Below are 20,605 nucleotides of genomic sequence, written 5' to 3'. Positions count from 1 at the left end.
CTACTGTGAAAAATAAAACTTTAAATAAAAGTTAATCAAACAGGATGATTTTCAGGACAAAAAAAAATCTCAGTATGTTTTGACATTTTAGAGTTAATGAGAAAATCAGTGTGAAAGAGCTTTGACCAGGGCATGACTGGCACTCACTAAATTTTTTTTTTTCCTTCTGGATAATTTTTTTTTCTTTCTGGTGATGAAAGGAATTTAAACATCTAGGCTTCTATTTTTTAAAAAATGTTTTTTATATGCTTCTTTTTCAGTGTGTGTAAGGAATACACACAAACCCATACCTCACAACTTTCTAAGGCTAAAAAGTTATTAGAAATATGAAAACTCTGTTGAGATTCTTTCCCTTATGATTAGTTGATCTCCGCCCCAGAAGTCCCATATATAACATGCCTTATAGCCTCGGTGTGATGATACAGAAATGACAAATCTGAAAAAAAATTATGTAAAATTATTTCCTAAACTTTTGTATATGATAAATTCCCTTCCATTAGAACCAGTGTTTGAATGTCATAATTTAGTCATTTTAAATTTGAAAAACTCACCCAGAAGTTAGTTATATGTCAGAATTCAGCTATTAGATACATGATTGGAGGGTCTGATTTTTAATCATCATAAAGATCGGTGGTTTTTTCAGATCAGTTCTCAAGGCAGTACTGAACTTCCTGACCAGAGTTTTTGTTTCCCCATCATGTGCTATCTGGTAGATGACTACATCAGATGTGGCTTTTCAGAGCCATACAGACTAACCCAAAATGACCACATTAGAGTGCTTTGCCTGGCAAGACAGGCTCTGGTATTGATTCGCCTGCAGATTATGGTCATTGCCATCATGGATGATGAATGTCACACAGGCTTCTATACCAATGCCACTTGACTTACGTGGAGCCCTAGGTCAGAGTTTCCCTTGTCCTTTGTTGATTCTGCTTTGGGAACCTGGGACCCTGTCAAACATTTCTTAGAGTTTGTCTGACTTGGGTTTTTCAGGGTCACTTTCAAAAAAAGTTACTTGCTCCTTAATATAATTGTATTTGCAAAACTGAGTTGCTTTCTATAATATTTGCTTTGCAAATCTCAATGACTTATTTCAGATAGCACAGTGATGTTTTATCCTAATGACTTCACATACAAAATCCATTTGAGAATGCTGTTATATTCTTTATATGCTCTAAAATGTACTCTAATGCTCTATTTTTATAGTTTGTAGCTTGTTCTGTAGTTTGTATTGTCTGGGTTTTGTTGTTGTTCTAGAAGCTCTGCAACAAGTTTTGGCTAAAAGCATTAAAGGTTTTTAACTCAGTCTTTCATTTTGAAGTAGCCGACCATCAATTTGAGGCTGCATCGTGTGCTGAGGAGGGAGTATTGTCTGGTGGTTACCAGGAGAACAGGTTCAACAGGTGTATACTAGTGAGAAGTAATTTTATATCTAAGAATAAAAATAACGCAATGTGATGGTCAAAGCTATTGGGTAATTAATGTGGAGTGAAGGGAGTATTAAACTGTGAAATCATGGTGTCAGCTGGTTCGCTTGAGATACAGTGGAGACAGTTTTGTTAAATCATCATAATTTTGGCTAAATCAACAAAGTAAGTAGAAGGCTGGTTTTGGAAACTGTGTTATTCCCAGTTATTTGGAATCAGACAAATAAGTTGAAGGTTGGAGAAACTGAAAGTGTGGCATCACTGCAGGGAAAGATGAGGTGAAAAGTAGAATGGTTCATCCTAATTAGTTCAGTCCCAACAGAGCCTCAGCATTTGGTGCAGAGCCCTGAAACATAGCACCTGTCTCACTGTGTAAATTTGTAAATTGACAGGGTCCTCAGGCTGCAGCACAGGAGATGGTCGAGAACCAGCAGAAATGTAGAAGCAAATCACGAGCCTTGGAGTAGGGATTTATATGCTCTCTAGTGAAAGGCAAAGGGAAGGAAGGTTGGAAAACTGTGCTCACTTTAAAAGATACAATGACAGTTTCGCTGGATAAGGACTCTGTTGGTTTAATCATGTCATATGACCCTGGACTTCAGAGAACCACAGTTCACGTCACTCCTGCCAAGTCAAGTCGAACTTTTAAGCAAAGCCATTTCCTGCACATCAGAGCCACTTTAGCCGTGGTGTATGTGAATAGTTTTCAATGGAAAATGCAGAATTTTTCCTCCCTGACCTTCTTCTCTCTAAACAATAATTTCTCAGAACACTGGTAGTTGGGTAAGCCAGATGAACTCACTGTAGAGTGGACTTGGCTTTTCAGTGAGAGGTGTGCACAGCAGTGAACATCAACCAACAAACCAAGACACTGAAGAGTAGTTTCGAGTTATTTTTAGGAATTTCATCTTAAACCTCGGTAGAAGGAATCGTTTTACAATGCTGATGAAATAAAGGTCTGCTTTGGCAATATTTGACCAATTTCTAGGTTTAAGGAGAGCTAGGACAAGTTGATCGTTGTTACTTGTGTGTTACTCTAGCTCCCATGAAATACAGTCTCTAAGGTTTAGAAAATGTCCTTGATGTAGATTTCTTGTCAAGTGCTGTACTTCCTGAGCTACTGCTTTAAGCAAATTTTAAATTTGACCTTAAAGTCAGAAATGCTCACTTTTCATATAAACGCTATGTTGTTGTCTCTATTTTGCTGCTTTTTTTCTCTTATTTTTTCACTGCTCCTTTTTGCCTGTTAAAATTATCGTCAGAAATCCAGAGGCCATCTGGCTAATATAAAAGCAGAAAATGCTGGGTGTGCCATTTCAGGGAATATTAGAATACAGACAAGATCCCAAAGATCACAGCCTTTCTGAGTATTTAGATTATAGTCAATCCAAGTAAGGAACAGAAACCAGCTTTGTGTCAAAAAAAATACCATTGAAATACACATCTTTGTTGCGTGCTGTAGAATAGCATGTCTGACTTTTAAAATGTAGAAATGGAGAGGTTAGGGAGGCTCCTTTTGTGAACAGTGTTATAGCACCTTTTCTTACCAGTTGGTTTTCTGATTTCCATTCCTGAGCATAAATTGCTCTTTTGGCCATATGAATTATGGATTAATGTAAAGCAGCAGCATAGAAGTCTTTTGGATGATTTTTGAAGATTAAGGCAGTACTAGCATTCTGTAGAAACAGAGAGGGAAAATAGAAAATGTATAGTAGTGCCCAAAGGAAAAAATGTACTAGGAAACATATTTCCTTCATTTTTGGCTTTTCTAAAAAATTGAAATTGCTGAATGGATATTACACTAGAGAAGTTAACCACCCCACCCACCCTCCACCACCACCACCACCAGATTCTTTGGGCCAAGAAACTGCTCACTTCTACACCAAAACCTCAGAACTGACTGACAGAGGGGTCGGGATAGAAGGAAGCTGAACAGATACATGGCTCCAGGGCCCCTGGAGCCAGAGGAAGCAGCCAGAGACAGCACAGTGGACTGGGCAGCACGTGTGTTTTGGTAACAAGACACCCAAGATTGGCCTGTCGGAGAGTTCTGAATTCATGAATGAGCATTTTTGAAGAAGCACATTCTCAATTCCATTAAATCAAAAACATCATTATTTGAATTGCCTGTTTAGATGATTCCTATCAGTTTTCTGGTAATTGGCATCGTACATAACCATTCTGTTGGTAGGAAAAAAAGACTAGAAAGAAGCCAAAGTATCCTCAGTAGTATCTCGCAGGGTCGAATTAGGATTCATTTTATAATGTTTTACTTAATATATGTATATATATATAAAATATGTTTTACTGTGATTACTAATATGATTTGTTGCTGAGAGTTAGGTATGTTGTTCCCCCAAAATATAAAAGTTTTATCTTAAGGTTCAGGTGATTTTGTTTGTCTGTCTAATCCATCAGATATTTCAAAGCAAGGATAAGAGTGATGGTGATAGAGGGCACCTTATACATAATTAACAAACTAACATTTAAAGGTTATTGATTTTTTTTTCTTGAAGTAAGATTTTGTTTTGTTTTGTTTTGTCTTGCAACTGAAGGCAAGGTGGATTAAACATGAAAAGTCATAAACCATACTGATTAAAAATATCCACAGGAAAGCCCTGTAACGTATTACGTGCATCACTTAGACTCCAAATTTGTCACTGTTTATTGAAAGTTGGGTTTCAGGCATCCCAGGGCACATTTATTATAAGTGCTTATTTTAAGTGCTTTTGAATGCAAAAAGCAGCCAGCATACAAGTGGCATTCTGCTGGTGACACATGAATGCTTACAAGTGCATGTTTTTGTCTTACAGAGTTGTCTTGGTTCAACTGGTGCCTTCCCGGGTCGTGTTTGCTCAGTCTCCTTCTCATTCTGTGCTTCAGGGAATCCTATGACAGACTGTATCTTGATGTGGTTGTCTCAGTTTAATAGCACAGACTTGAAGGAGTTTAAAAGGAGACTTGAAATCAACACTGCCTACTGCACATTTGCTTGGAATTGCACAGGAGAAAAAAAAAAACAAAAGGAGAAGAGAGAAACTTCATTCAGAGGTTTTTTTTAGGTTACAGGCGATCACATTAATTTAATTACTACTAGGTAATAATAATGTGGAACTTGAGTGATAATAGTGGATTTAAAACTGTATCAGTGACATACCTGTGCCAGAGTCGGTTTAGAAGTGTGAAGTCTTACCCAAAAAGCACTACCTAGGTAATTTTCTCTGTGTTTTGTGCCAGTGCTAAGCTACTGATTGGTTCATTGTAATTATGAAAAGGAGTAAAGGGTGCCTATCACATGAAGATAGCTCCTTCCCTAAGCCACATATCAGAATAGGAAGAAATGCCACTAACTTCTAAAGAAGTTTAAACCCTATATCAGATTTTAATTATAAAATAGCCAAGAGGTGTATAAATGATAGAAATTAGCCACATGTACACTACATTTTTTTCTAATAAAGCAATTTCTTATATGACTCCTGATTTGTAATTAGATTGGAAAGCTTCGGCCACCTTAATTATGGTGGTCAAGTGCTTTCTAGCGACTTCAGAGCGCATACTTTGTGTCTCGATCTTAACTTATCCTTGTTTCTGTGAAATACAGTTTCATCTACTAGGCTCTTAAATGTTTATATTAAAGGTGACTAAATGTTTAATATAGTTGCATTAAATGCTGTATGAAAAAATGTAATTACGTTCCGATTTAGCACTTTGTGAAAAGTGAAATGACAAATCCCGCATTACATCCTGTGTCTTTGGGCAGATATATGTGTTGTGGCATGGGATGGGAAATCCAGCACCAGCTGTTATTGACCAGGGTTGCATTTTATTAAATAACCCTTATTTGAAAATAACAATTTATAGCCTTGAAACTTTCAAATCTGTGGAGTGATTTCTGAATTCCTTCCTTGTATCTCCATTCAGGGTATAAAATATTCAGTTCTATATGGAGTCAGTATATTGGAGAGGGCAGTGTTTTGCCAGTTCCTGCCTTCTTTCTGTAAATGACAGCTTTTTCAAAATTAACACCCATTAGATAGTTCTTAGACATGTATTTCACTATGACATAAAGTAATATGCTCTGGTGGGGTTATGGTATTACCACTCTTCAGATTTACATAATTCTCCTCTTTCAAGAAAATCAAATGCTCTCTCAAAAAGTCCAAAATAATATTTTACCTTCATTGTTTTCAGCTTCCTCCAATTCCTTCCCCTTTTTCCTCACTTAAAATCGTATCTTCATTGTCAACTATATATGTATGTATATATTTATTATTTTTTGAGGATGTGAGTACAGTTTTTGTCAGCTAAGTATCTATTTTATTTGTCTTCTCCTGGACAGGCAGGGTGTAAACCAGCTCTTTCCATTAGCCGGGGTGCTAAAGTAAGGTTAAGGGGACCTGGTCAGCATTTGATTCACTCATCTGCACACATGTGCACACACCATCACACATGTCCCATATACTTCCTCCGTTTCCCCTTGATAAGTTGAAGGCTATGCGTTAACTCACTTCCATCCTAGAGGAAGAAACTATTGCCGCCGGCCTTCTAATATCCTAAATTGTTCAACCTGGGAAGTAAAAAATCCTCAAATTTAACATCTGTCTTCAGTCACCTTTAGACCATCCCCCTTTATAACCTCCCTGCTAATAACTCAGCAGCCGGAACTAAGGAACTTGCTGAAGAGGAGAAGAAAACCCATGAAAGCTAGGCTTAGTTCCCTTTAACTTGGTTATTCTTCTTAAAAATAAAAGGAAAAGAAAGCAGAATTCTTCAGTATAACTGAAAGCCAGTCAAGACCCAGTCCATGACCCAGGTGCTAAAATAACCACCACCCCCTCCTGTTTAGAATGAGGCTAGAAAGGCAAGGGAAGAATTATGATGCATTTGGTTTTAGTGAAAACTGTTGTGTTTGAGGGAGTTCCTATATAAAATTTAGCTATAAGACTTCTCATGCAGAGCATTTTAATTATGGTTAATTCTATTTTTAACACAAAGTGAAAAATAACGTTAAAAAGTGTTGCCTAAATGACTGATTAGTTCAAAGACATCCCAAATGGGTGGTGATTTTAAATTCTCTTGTTGTATCGGGCACCAACCACTGTTTTTAGCATATGTGAAATGAGATGAGATGTGTCTGTCTCATTTACTTCTGCTTAACCCCTCCAGCAGATAATTGTTCTAATCACAAACGGCAGCAGTTTTTTTTAAGTGATCAAAATTCACATACCAAACCTGTTCTGAGCACCAAAAGGCTCTAGGGGTAGGGGGAGGATTACACATTATTTTCTAACCTGTGTATTTCCAAAAAAATTTTTTTTACTTTTTGTATTTCTCACATGCATCAAAAGACCAGCTGTTATCTCTGCACTTTATAAACAAACATTAAAGAGTCCTAATTAATTTTATAATTAAAAAAAATCTTAACCCTCTATTAATCCAAGCGCTCATTTTGTAGTTTATAGAAACAGTCCCAGAGAGATAAAGGGCCTTGCCAAAAGTCACAATTCTAGTTAATGACAAAAGTAAAACTAACTATAACCCTCATCTTCTGACTCCCAAAGTAGTGTTTTTCTCTGCTTCACAGAATTGGAGCTTAATTTGTATACTCTTTGGGATGTTCATGAATACACATTCATGTTCAGAAACAATGGGGCTTAAGAGTAAAATGCCCTTAAAATGAGGTGATTGCTTGATTCTAAGTAAAATCTGTGTTTTTTTCTTTCTCGCTATCCTGTTGATGTTCTAACATCTCTAAAGTCTTAGCTTGCAGTGAGTGACAGGATCTGAAAAGTTTCTGATGAATAATTCAGTCCTCATAAACAAAAAGTCAGTAGCAGTATTAAATTGGTAAGGACATGTTACAATATAGTGTAAGTTCCCTGTAGCTTATCAGAGAATACTTCACAGATTATGGGAAGAAGCATTTTTAAAATATGGTGCATAGTGGAGCTATAGAGCAATTAGATACACAAATGCATTTCACTGGAGGACAGAGCTAATAAGCTAACAAGAGGGAGTCAAGCACCATTTTGTATATTTAAGCATATATAGCCTCAGGGCCATGTTTTAACATAGATCATACATTCATGTTTAATTATTGAGAATGCTTACAGCTTGTCTTTATGAAGCCTTTCTAATGAGGGATTCAAGCTAAGGGATTTTAAATTGAGGAGATTGAATTCCCATCTCATCTTCTAATTCTTTTTTTTTTTTTTTTTACTATTTTTATTAAAACCTTGGCATTCATCTTGCTGTTTGCTTAAGTATAAGCTTCATTTTAAACAAGATCAAATGCAAATTCATAGTAGATTTGCTTTAAGTTAATGTTAAAAATCACATTAATTTCACATTTGTCCCTGAAAAAGTAAATACAGGAAATACTGTTACTATACAAATGCAAAAGCTATGATATGAAGAAAGTGTCCTATTAAAAAAGAAACATATAGAAAACTATGAGGATATTCCATCAGATCTATTTCTAAATGTAGGAAAAATAGAATTCTACCTTGTAGGATTATAATCATACAGAAAAGAATATATAAAAGCTTATTTCCATATAATGAACAGTTTGCTAGTCTGTTGGGAAATATAAACAATACTGAGGTGGGAGAGTGTTGGACCATATCATAACAAAACTTAACAGGGAGAGTTCTAGGTGCATTTTTAATAGCATCCATTGTGCTTGATAGTGGTGAGTTTCTGCTCAGTTAGCAGACATCTTGGCCACTCTGAATACTCATGTCCTTCCAGGTCACCTCCCAGTTCAGTTGGAACCTCAGACTTAGGGGATGGCCTCCAGGGACTAATACCAAAACCCTTAAGAGACCCTTGAGAGTGTCACCTCTGGCTAGGGGATGGGAATGATAGAGGCTGTGGGCAGAGTACAGGGAATGTTGTTCAGTTGCCAAGTCGTGTCTGACTCTTTGCAACCCCATGGACCGTAGCATGCCAGGCTCCTCTGTCCTCCGCTATTTCCCAGAGTTTGCTGAAATTCATGTTCATTGAGTCAGTGATACTATCTAACCAGCTCATCCTCTGCCATGGCCCTAAATCTCTCCCCTAAACCACCCTTCTTTTATAAACAGTTTTAGTTTGCTTTTGGTCAAGACTGAAACATCAACCCCTTGTTTCACCTAAAAGTTTTCCTGAGGCTCCTCTTTACTTGTCCTTACTGCCCTGTACCTGTTTTCTGAACTCTTGCACGAATCTGCTCTCATCTCCATCATGGTCTCTGCTTCCTTGAGCTGACTTCCTAGCACAGGCTTCTTTACCCTGAACCCCTCCCTAAGACCTGGAGCTAAAAACTCAGTCTCTTTCCTGGCTAGTAGTAAAGCCAGATACCCAGGGTGCCCTCTCCTGAACAGTATGATAGCATGAGCAGAACACAGGCAAATACAGAAAAACCTAATAGTTCTTCTCACAGCCAGATCTTATAAATTAGAATATTCCCCTGCAATGGGAAGGGAATTACAAAGATCTCTCACAAGTTTCCCTAGTTATTATTTGCTGTACTTTTAGAATGTGGACTATTTTGCCTCGTGTGTATAGTCTTTGTCTTGTACCTTTGAACCTGGTACACTTCAGACAGTAGCTTGCCATCTCAGCCAACACTCAGAAAGAGAGCATAAAACCACAGTACCCTAGCTGTTCCATTCATGCAACAAGGGAGAATTAATTTTTTTAAAAACAGCCAAAAAATGAGACAAAACATAGAATTCATTTCAGCAAACTTGGAGAAATGATAAAAACACATCAATCCATTTTAGCTATCAGTTCAGTTCAATCTCTCAGTTGTGTCCAACTCTGCAGCCCCATGGACTACAGCACACCAGGATTTGCTGTCCATCACCAACTCCCAGACTGTGCTCAAACTCATTTCCATCAAGTCAGTGATGCCATCCAACCATCTCATCCTCTGTCATCCCCTTCTCCTCCCGCCTTCAATCTTTCCCGGCATCAGGGTCTTTTCAAATGAGTCAGTTCTTTGCATCAGGTGGCCAAAGTATTGGAGTTTCAGCTTCAGTATCAGTCCTTCCAATGAATATTCAGGACTGATTTCCTTTAGAATTGACTGATTGGATCTCCTTGCAGTCCAAGGGACCTCAAAAGTCTTCTCCAACACCACAGTTCAAAAGCATCAATTCTTGGGCACTCAGCTTTCTTCATTGTCCAACTGTCACATCCATGCGTGAATACTAGAAAAACCAAAGCTTTGACTAGACGGACATTTGTTGGCAAAGTAATGTCTCTGCTTTTTAGTATGCTGTCTAGGTTGGTCATAGCTTTTCTTCCAAGGAGCAAGCGTCTTAATTTCATGGCTGCAGTCACCATCTGTAGCAATTTTGGAGCCCCCCCCCAAAAAAAGTCTGTCACTGTTTCCACTGTTTCCCCATCTACTTGCCATGAAATGATGGGACCAGATGCCATGATCTTAGTTTTCTGAATCTTGAGTTTTAAGCCAACTTTTTCACTCTCCTCTTTCACTTTCATCAAGAGACTCTTTAGTTCTTCTTTGCTTTCTGCCATAAGGGTGGTGTCATCTGTATATCTGAGGTTATTGATATTTCTTCCAGCAATCTTGATTCCAGCTTGTGCTTCATCCAGCCTGGCATTTTGCATGATGTACTCTGCATATAAGTTAAATAAGTAGGGAGGCAATATACAGCCTTGACATACTCCTTTCCCAATTTGGAACCAGTCTGTTGTTCCACGTCCAGTTCTAACTGTTGCTTCCTGACCTGCATACAGGTTTCTCAGGAGGCAGGTACAGTGGTCTGATATTCCCATTTCTAGGAATTTTCCACAGTTTGTTGTGATTCACATAGTCAAAGGCTTTGGTATAGTCAATAAAGCAGAAGCAGATGTTTTTCTGGAACTATCTTGCTTTTTGAATGGTCAAACGGATGTTGGCAATTTGATCTCTGGTTCCTCTGCCTTTTCTAAAACCAGCTTGAATATCTGGAAGTTCACAGTTCACGTACTGTTGAAAACTGGCTTGGAGAATTTTGAGCATTACTTTCCTAGTGTGTGAGATGAGTGCAATTGTGCGGTAGTTTGAGCATTCTCTGGCATTGCCTTTCTTTGGGATTGGAATGAAAACTGACCTTTTCCAGTCCTGGGGCCACTGCTGAGTTTTCCAAATTTGCTGGCATATTGAGTGCAGCACTTTCACAGCATCGTCTTTCAGGATTTGAAATAGCTCAACTGGTATTCCATCACCTCCACTAGTTTTGTTTGTAGTGATGCTTCCTAAGGCCCACTTGACTTCACATTCCAGGATGTCTGGCTCTAGATGAATGATCACATTATCATGGTTATGTGGGTCATGAAGATCTTTTTTGTATAGTTCTTCTGTGTATTCTTGCCACCTGTACTTAATATCTTCTGCTTCTGTTAGGTCCATACCATTTCTGTCCTTTATTGTGCCCATCTTTGCATGAAATGTTCCCTTGGTATCTCTAATTTTCTTGAAGAGATCAACTAGTCTTTCCCATTCTGTTGTTTTCCTCTATTTCTTTGCATTGATTACTGAGGAAGGCTTTCTCATCTCTTGCTATTCTTTAGAACTCTGCATTCAAATGGGTATATCTTTCCTTTTCTCCTTTGTTTTTTGCTTCTCTTCTTTTCTCAGCTGTTTGTAAGACCTCCTCAGAGAAGCATTTTGCCTTTTTGCATTTCTTTTTCTTGGGAATGATCTTGATCCCTGCTTCCTGTACAATGTCACGAACCTCTGTCCATAGTTCTTCAGGCACTCTGTCTATCAGTTCTAATCCCTTGAATCTATTTGTCACTTCCTCTGTATAATTGTAAGGGACTTAGTTTAGGTCATACCTGAATGGTCTAGTGGTTTTCCCTACTTTCTTCAATTTAAGTCTGAATTTGGCAATAAGGAGTTCATGATCTGAGCCACAGTCAGCTCCTGGTCTTGTTTTTGCTGACTGTATAGAACTTCTCCATCTTTGGCTGCAAAGAATATAATCAATCTGATTTCGGTATTGACCATCTGGTGATGTCCATGTGTAGAATCTTCTCTTGTGTTGTTGGAAGAGGATGTTCGCTATGACCAGTGCGTTCTCTTGGCAAAACTCTGTTAGCCTTTGACCTGCTTTGTTTTGTACTCCAAGGCCAAATTTGCCTGTTACTCCAGGTATCTCTTGACTTCCTACTTTTGCATTCCAGTCCCCTATAAAGAAGAGGACATCCTTTTTGGGTATTAGTTCTAGGAAGTCTTATAGGTCTTCATAGAACTGTTCAACTTCAGTTTCTTCAGCATTACTGGTTGGGGCATAGACTTAGATTACTGTGACATTGAATGATTTGCTTTGGAGACAAACAGAGTTCATTTTAGCTCTAAACATGCTATATTTGGTGCATTGTGAGGCTCCAGTAGGAATACCAGATCAGGCCTACAGTACAGTGCTCTTGGGGCTCCCCACAGGTGGTGCTAGAGGTAAAGAATCTTCCTGTCAATGCAGGAGATGCAAGAGACCCAGTTCAATCCCTGGGTTGGGAAGATTCCCTGGTGGAGGAAATGGCAACCCACTCCAGTATTCTTGCCTGGAAAATTCCACAGACAAAGGAGCCCAGCGGGCTTCAGTCCATGGGGTTGCAAAGAGTCGGACACAACTGAGCACACACACACACACACACACACACACACACACACACACACACACCAGCTCTTTTAGTTTGTGAGCAAGGCTTCTGTAGTCTTGATCAAAACAGCAAGAAAGACTTGGAGACACTTGATTTACCTTAATGTTAGAAAATGATACTTTCAAAACTATCATTTAATTTAGACTTCCTCTAGTTCAGATTGGCTTTCTTCCCATTTACCTGGAAGAACTATAGAATCAGAGAGAGAATGTAATCCAACCACTCCATTTTACAAATAAGTAAATAGAGAATCTCTTAGGTTACATGACACCGCTCGGTTTTAGCAGATCACTTGACCCCTAGACCAGCATTCCTTCCATAAGTGATCAATGTGTAAACCAGAAATAATTTAAGTAAAATTTCTTTCTTTTTAAATTTTTGAAAATTAACACACATGAGTGTATACCCATTGTAAAATACCCAGTACAGAAATATAAAGTGAAGTCTACCTCCAAACGTGTGCTGGTTAATCCATTCTCCTTTTCAGAAGTAATCCCTCTGAGTCCTTTTAGAAAATTTTCTATGCATTTTCATACATAAGCATAAAAACTTAGGATTTAAAATCAAGTCATCTCGGGAACTATTTCTTGAGACCATGTTGGCATTAACACTTCGGGCAGGAGCTTCTGAGCTCCTTATTTTTCTCTTAAGACGAATCTGTGTCAAACATAGCAGTGGTTAACAGAGACATTTCATGGTTATGTGCCATCAAGCCCTATCATATTCTCAAGGTTAAAGGTGAATTTCAATGTGCAATATTGGTTTTCTTGTTGAAAATACAGTCAGTTTTTAATGCCACCAACTCAGGTCCATGCCTCATGAGAGAAGAAAATGAATGACCCACCCCCAAAATCCAAACAGATTTTCTCGACAGTTTGCTTGGCCCCCACCTCAGCAGAAGCATGCCATGCTGTGAAAAGCAGAAAGTTGTGAGGACAACCTATACAATCCCATTAAAAATAATCATAATAGCTAATGAAGATTCTGGTAATGCTGTTTTCCTTCTCACCTCCCTTAGCTCTTGTAACTTTCAAGCAACCAGTAAAACCGATGAGTGTAGCAGGATGAGATCTGAGCTCTGTTTGGTCACTTTCTTTCCTGACCTCTTTCCCATCCAGCTTTTCCATCTCTGATTGTATCTTCCTACTTATTTCTGACTATGCATGGAAGCAAGCCACATTATCTGAGTTGTCACTATTATTGAAGAGAGCTGGCCCATTTCTTCATGAACTAGAGAGACTAGAGAGGACAGAAAAAGAGCCCTGGCCTGGAAGCCCCAGGGCCCAGCTTGCTGCCAGGCCTGGTATCTTCAGCTGTTTGACCCTGACCCAGTCTCTTCATTCCTTATTTACCCACAACTCTGAAATGACAGAGTGAACAGAGGTGTTCTCTGAGGTCTCTTCCAGTTCAGGAATTCAGTTCCCTTCTATTGAAGTATCAGGAAGTGACGGACATAACACCCACCTGTGTGCACAGTAGTCCTCCTTCTATGAGTCCCTATATGTGAACACACAGACCACACATTCAGCAACAAGAAGAAATGCCTTATTCATTGTCTCTGCTAGAAGATAAGCTATCGGTGCTGTTTATTTCCCCAAAGGACTTTATATATGAAATCCAAGGACTGTTAAATTTATCAAATGCGATAAGAGAAAATCTGTCAGCTGCTGCTGAGATAGCATCCTAGGAGCCAGGTCAGAGTACTGCATTTGCTCACCAGAATCAGGCCAGACCAGAAACCCGTCCTTTGGTTTGGTTTGATTCATTGTGAGTCAGCAGAGAGTTTGCACCTGTAGAAATCAAACTGTCAGATCAGATGGTTAAAACTGATCCTTGAACTGATATTTCTAGAGTCGCAGCCCTGAAGAATTGTAAGTTGCTCCACAACAATGTCATCTCTAACAGCCAGGTTCTGCCAGGAGAGCTGGGCAGATCTCTTATAGGGTGAGAGCAGACATTCAGCAGGTCAGGTCTGATCTGCATCCAGGTTAGGAAACCAGGCTTCACTGAGATCGTAACAAGGGTACAAGAGCTTTCAGGGAGATGAACCAAAAGTCCAGGGGGTCTGGAGGCCTGGGTCTCAGTCTCTCTCTCCAGGGCAGCTGCTGAGCACCTTGGAGCTTTGGAAAAATCACCTGTTCTCTCTGGACCCCGGCTTCCTCACTTCTAAAATAGAAGGGTCAAGTAGATGGTCCTATTTGCTGAAAGAGTTTTATAGCTTCTGACATGCACCTGTTTGGTCACACACAGACCAAACAGAAAGTAGAAAACAACAACAGGTGTGCAATACCTTTCCACTGGTCCTTTCAGTTACACATTACCTTTTCAGACAAACAAGGAGCTTCTATTAAGGAAAGTCCCATTAGTCATATGTTATAGGTGCCAGGCACTTACAGAAACTCTCAGGCCATAGACATATCCACTCTTCCTTCATTCACCCTTTTATTCATTCTGTATACAGAGTAATTATGTGTGTGCCTGTGAAGGAGAATTGGAAAAACAAGGGATGTTTCTACCTTTCAGGACACTTGAGACAGATTAAAAAAATAAAATAATCTCATGAACTAGCAATTAAAAGAAACCAACCAGAGTTTCCCAAATAATTATGAGTATCTGGAACCCAATTTTTTTTCTCATACTATCATTAACCATGACTGATTTCAGGGGAAGGTATTCTGTTCCATTGGAATTTCCATCATAGACAGAACCTGGATCTATCTGGGAGCACTGAATCAACTTTTGCATGAAGAATCCCAAACCTACCCATCATTCCATGTCTGGCAAGTGGGTTACTATTCCTTTAGAAGGTTGAGAGGATTGTTGGCACCTCTACCTTTCTCTGAAAACAAGTCTTAACAAATACAAACACACCAAGATACAGTTCTCATAAGACCCTGGGCGTTTCCTTTCTAAAAGGAATTTAAGTTTCAACAGGGAAATTGAGAGGATTGTTGGCACCTCTACCTTCCTCTGAAAACAAGGCTTAACAAATACAAACACACCAAGATACAGTTCTCATAAGACCTTGGGCATTTCCTTTCTAAAAGGAATTTAAGTTTCAACAGAGAACAAAAACTCAACACCCAAAACAAAGAGTTTCTAATGATAGAAGTTGGGACATTAGCCCATGAGAGAGAGAAGGGCTGCTTTAGGGGCAGGAGGCTCTGTAGGGGCCCTTCAGATGCGTCCACCTGTGAGTAAATGTAAGCCACACTGGCAACCCACTCCAGTATTCTTGCCTGGAAAATCCCATGGACAGAGGAGCCTGGTAGGCTACAGTCTATGGGGTCACACAGAGTCGGACATGACTGAATGACATCACAGTGCAGTCCTGGCCTTCTAAGCCTTTTCAGAAACCCAAAGATACTCCAAAGGGCAAGTTTCAGTTCTGCAGATAGGTTTATTTACTGCCAGTATTTCCATCTCCAAACTTACTTCCCTCTTCACCAGAAATAAATCTTTTGGAGGCTTATGAAAATTAAGTATTAGGAAAATTCTGCCCTCATCCACAAGATTGCATCTACAAGTCCCAAACAAAATCACTTCCTTGACCTTCACATATACAAGGTCAAGGAAGGTCTGTGACTTGGAGAAGGGGTCTGGAAGAGTCGGGGCAGGTCTGGTCCCACTGGATTCCAGCAAAAATGGAGGGTGTGCTTTGGGATGGTCTCTTTCCTCTCAGTCCTTCCCTGAACTCACTAGTTCACGCTGCACTGCTCTTCCAGATCAATAAGTTATTGCTGAGAAATCATTTCAGTACATGACGTAAATGTCTCCAGTGGAGCCATCCCCCTCCATAACCCCACTGTCCTTTCAGTCTGTAGCCCAGAATCCTTGTTCCACGTCCCAGAGAAATTCAGTTACCCTTGTCCTTTCCAGGGAAAAAAACATTGATTGATATCTTAGCCCTGACATTTCACCCTCTTTTATCTCAGAATGCAGAAACCCCTTCACGTTTGTTGTGTTTTTTACTCAAGGTTAATAAAGATCCCCAGGCACATACTGTTCCGTGCTGCATTCTGAAGCCTGTAAGTGTCCTTCCTTATAATTGGGGGAAAGGTTACTCTAATGAACCAGCTAGTGATTCCCTTACCTATTCACTCTTTTATCAGTATACCTTTACCAGTAAATTCTTTGTTATCTAGGTCCTGAAATTTATTTCATTTTTTAAAGATTTAATTTTTTTTTCTAAAATTGCTTCTTTTATCTTATAGCAGACTGTGATCTTTGCTTCTGAGTACTTTATAATACAATTTGAACATAATAGAACATTCTAAAATAAAGCCAGGCAGGGATTTCATCCTAACCACTGTTAAATGCTGGGAGAGGCACATCGTCTTTTTTAAAAAGATAGAAGGAGGGCTGGGATAGGGGAAGCTTGATCTCATAATTCAACCAGTATATTTGAGGCTCCTGCTGCATGCTGAGTGCTGGTCTAGGCTCTGAGGATACAGAAACAAATAGGACAGCATCCTGGTCCTCACAGAGATTCTTATTCTGAGTTCATTCATAACAATGGTAATTCAAAGCTAGCAATACCCCCTAAAGGCTGTTGGAATCTTTGTAGCTTCTTTCTATGGGATCTTAACTCTGTTTGGAAAGATATGTTTTAAATCCTGTTTTCTTGGGCCATTAGAAACACATACTTGTCCCTAATCAATGTATATAGTTATGTGTAACCGTCATAGAGTAAAAAAGTGCCTCTAGACAGCTTTTGAAGGGATAGGCAAAGAAATCTGTCTTGATGGCTTGAAAAGAAATGGAAGAGCTTTAGGGAAAACTACCAAGGTCCAAAAGCATTTAGATCTGCTAGTGTTCAGACATGGGATTAGGCAGAGGGAAAAGCCTTCTAGCAAGAGGGAACCAGGGCCATGTAGGCATAGAGACCCCACGGAAAGAGTTAGTGAGATAGAAGCCAGGCTGCAGGCATTTGTTAATATGTCTGCTGAGTGAAGGTGGAGGAGGAGGTGTGGAGGCGGGGAGTTGTGGTGGAAGCAGATGCTGAAATACAGAACTCTGAGAATGCTTGTTCTCAGAGTCATCTGACCCAACCTCCTGCCTCCAAGCACATCCCGCCTGTACTGTGTTTGACCAGCTGCTCTTTCAGCTCTCCAAGGATGGATATTCCACAACCTACCCTGTCGTCTGTTCCAGAACCACATCTCCCTGGCACTTATAAGTTTTTGCTTTTAAAGAATGGAGGCAGGAGAGAGGTGGTCCAAAGATGGGGAGACAGGCAGAACAAGTCAGGGCAGGGGAGCTGGAGGTGGGAACCGTCTTCTCACATCACCCTCCTTCACACTCCAGGGCAGTGGGAACACTGGAAGGGGGAGCCCACCATCTGGAACCACCCTCACAGAAGCCCTGGTTGGCAGAGCGAAGGTTCCTATTCCTCTCCAAGAAAGCGGTAGGAATCTAGACATCCGCCGCCTCTCATGTCTTCAGTACCCTTCTGCATTCCACGCGCTCTATCCAAGTCATTACTTTTCAAACCATTTCTTGGATGCAGAGAAATCTTGGGTAGTCCAAGTGGCCTTAGATCCAAGTAAAGGACGTGAGGTCCAAGTGGACATAGATCCAAGTAAAGGACATCAGCAAGCCCTACTCCATTCAGACTTTTCCATCTGCCTCCACCCTCTCAGTCAAACTCCTGGAAGCAAACCAGAAAGTTCATCCAACAAAAATCACTATCTGAAAGCCTAAGCCCTTTTTTATTCTCCCTCCGTTCTCAAGGCACAGTGTGTCTGGTCTGATCTTACTCCATTTGTAGTCCTCTGGCTTTCGTGGCTCTGCAACACAGGCCTGTCAGAGCCGGAAGGCAAGCAGAGGCAGGATGGCTGCAGACGCAGAGCAGAGGCAGCTGCTGGCGTGGGAGCAATGGTCCATGGCCGTCACAGCCCGCACTGGGGTCCTGGTGTGCCGTAGAGGCTTCACCTTCCCCCGTTCCTCGGCTTCCTGGAGGCACCCCCTTCCCTTGGGCCTCCCCTTGGCCTTGAGTCTCATTGCAGTCCCTGCCCTCCCTGTCCCCTCCTCCTAGCCCAGGCTGCACGGAAGCCCCTGACTCCCTTTCATTCTATGGAAGAGCAGAGTCTCTGCCTGTTGGAATCTGGTCCACCCTGAGGATGGTTTTTGGCTGAAACGGCTGCAGTTGAGCAAAGAAGTTCTGACTGTCAGCGTGAATGAGTTCTCCAGCAGGCTTTGGCAGGTCCCCTGCCTCTGGGGTTCTAAGTAAGAGAAGGGGCCGGGACGATCCCAAAGGACTAAGGACAGACCAGATGATCTCGAGATTCCTCCCAGAATCTGACTTTTAAATAGCAACACTAAGATCCAGTTAACACACAGGCTCCCTGCCAGCAGGTGCCTCTCCTCATGTGACACTGCATGCACCTGGGAAGATGTTCTCCTAGCATGAGACACAGTGCAAAAATTCTGTGCGACCCCAGAGACAGCAGCCCACCAGGTTCCTCCGTCCCTGGGATTCTCCAGGCAAGAACACTGGAGTGGGTTGCCATTTCCTTCTCCAGTGCATGAAAGTGAAAAGTGAAACTGAAGTCACTCAGTCGTGTCCGACTCTTCGCGACCCCATGGTCTGTAGCCTACCAGGCTCCTCTGTGCATGGGATTTTCCAGGCAAGAGTACTGGAGTGGGTTGCCATTTCCTTCTCCAGCAAAAATAGGTGCAGGGGGGAGGCTTAAAATCTGCCTACACTGAACCTTCATGCCAGGGGATGTGTGTAACTGCTGACCTGGCTCTTCGACCTGGTGGCTCTATGCAACTGTCCAAACGTGAGGATGTGTGATAAATTCCCCTCCAATACTCATCACAACTTCTGAGTGTTCTGTGCTTTTTAAAATAATTCTGACCATGTAAATATATTACATTTTAATAAAAAGGTTTTTTTTTTTTTTTTGCATTTTACTTTTGTAATATTTGGGGTTTTATAGATTTTTATTTTATTGCCAAGTATACTTTTGTAAGGGAATGTTGAAGTTTTGAGTATTTTTATTCTTTTCAAACTATAGTTAATGTCAACTGTAAGCACTGATAAATATTATTCATATGCGATTTTCCTTCCTCTCCATCGGGTCTTTTTAAGGAACTGTGTTTTGGCATAGCATTTTATTTAAAGCTCTGCTTCATTTTACACATTGTGAATACTGAAGACTCTGAAAAATAAAGATGCATTTAAAATCTCTGTGCTGTTGCATTTTAGAAATGGTAATGTGCATTGCTTTGCCAAAGTGGTAATTAAATGTTTAATGGTTTAGAACTCCTAGTTCAGAATGGGGGTTCTAGTCATTACTCACAGTACGGAGCCTCTGAGTCAGCCCCCACTTCTTGGGAGAATGCACACAAGAATGGTGATTTCCTGCTCAGTTTGGAAATATGGTTATGTTGACGTTATAGTTACTGTGCTGTGGTTTTGAAATAAATGTGTGTTGAAAGCACTTGTGATAACATGGTCCGCATTTTGTTTTTAATCAAACTCCAAATGGCAGTAGAAGTGGAGCCAAAGCTCCCTAAGTGTTTGGGCAGCGAGATGTGGTGGCAAAAAAAAAAACACAAAAACACAAAAACATGAGTTTGGGAGCAGGACAGGCTGGGCCAAATCCTTCACTGACGATCCCTGAGACTTTGGGAATTCCTTCAGCACTTTTGGAGCTCCTGTGTTCTCATCCTTTAACAAAGAGAGAGAGAGCCAAAGTAAAAGAGGGGGTTACTTATACATTTTGTGATGGTGGGATAAAGTGATGAACCTAAGGGACCTGGCACATTTGGATTGCCTGATAAGTGTCATTTGCTTTCTTCCTTTCCTTCCTTCTTATATCCCTCTCAGTCTTCATTAAAAAAAAAAAAAAATCAGTATTCGAAATTAAAAATGTATTGACCTTCTGAGTAAGATGATAGTTATGAAATCCTTACATGTTTAATACTGTCTCTAATTTGTCATAGGAGTTAATTCCCAAAAATGTTGATCACAACTGGATTGAAGCAGTATTTAGGAAGTGTGGCAATGTTTGCATAAGCGCAATGCGTTAAAAGGCTACTGGTGATCTAAAGGGATTTGCCTTTGCAGCATTTAAAACAAAAGAACAAGCAGCAAAAGCTATGAAGATAGGTTTGGAGTCACCACAAAAACATGGAAGCACTTTAATAGTTTCAAAGCAAGCACATCCCAGGTTAGGTGGTGAGGAGACTGTTCTTGGAAAAACTTGGAATCATACATATCCTTTAGCCTTTTGAAGGAAAGGTTTTCTTAGCCTTCCTGGAGTAATTATCAAATATTAATAGTCCTGTTCTCTTCTTGAAGGTTCCAAAGTCTTCATTTTTTGAGATATGGAAAAGTATCATGCTTTCTTTACATCTTGCTATAAATGATTTTAGCATAGAACAGATCATAACTGTATTTTTGTTTTATATCCTTAACATATCATGGACATTTTCCCATGACAAGGGAAGCTTTTATAATTTATTTAATTTTATTGTTGGACATTAAGGGTGTTTCTGGGGGTGTTGTTACA

The 20,605-nt window shown here is 40.1% G+C and overlaps 1 protein-coding gene across 1 annotated transcript in view; it reads left to right on the top strand.

The window, feature by feature from the left end:
- The window catches only part of SLC49A4 (solute carrier family 49 member 4), a 98,776-nt gene extending 79,245 nt beyond the window's left edge, over positions 1–19,531 (top strand). The window contains exon 9 of the mRNA XM_061167010.1: positions 4,241–19,531. Within this exon, the coding sequence (XP_061022993.1) occupies positions 4,241–4,356 (116 nt within the window). The 3' untranslated portion in view covers positions 4,357–19,531. The remainder of the gene's footprint in view (positions 1–4,240) is intronic.
- The last annotated feature ends 1,074 nt before the right edge of the window (positions 19,532–20,605 follow it).

This window comes from Dama dama, chromosome 19 (genome assembly GCF_033118175.1).
Source record: "Dama dama isolate Ldn47 chromosome 19, ASM3311817v1, whole genome shotgun sequence".
NCBI classification, from domain to species: Eukaryota; Metazoa; Chordata; class Mammalia; order Artiodactyla; family Cervidae; genus Dama; species Dama dama.
This window is presented reverse-complemented; position numbering and strand designations above follow the sequence as displayed.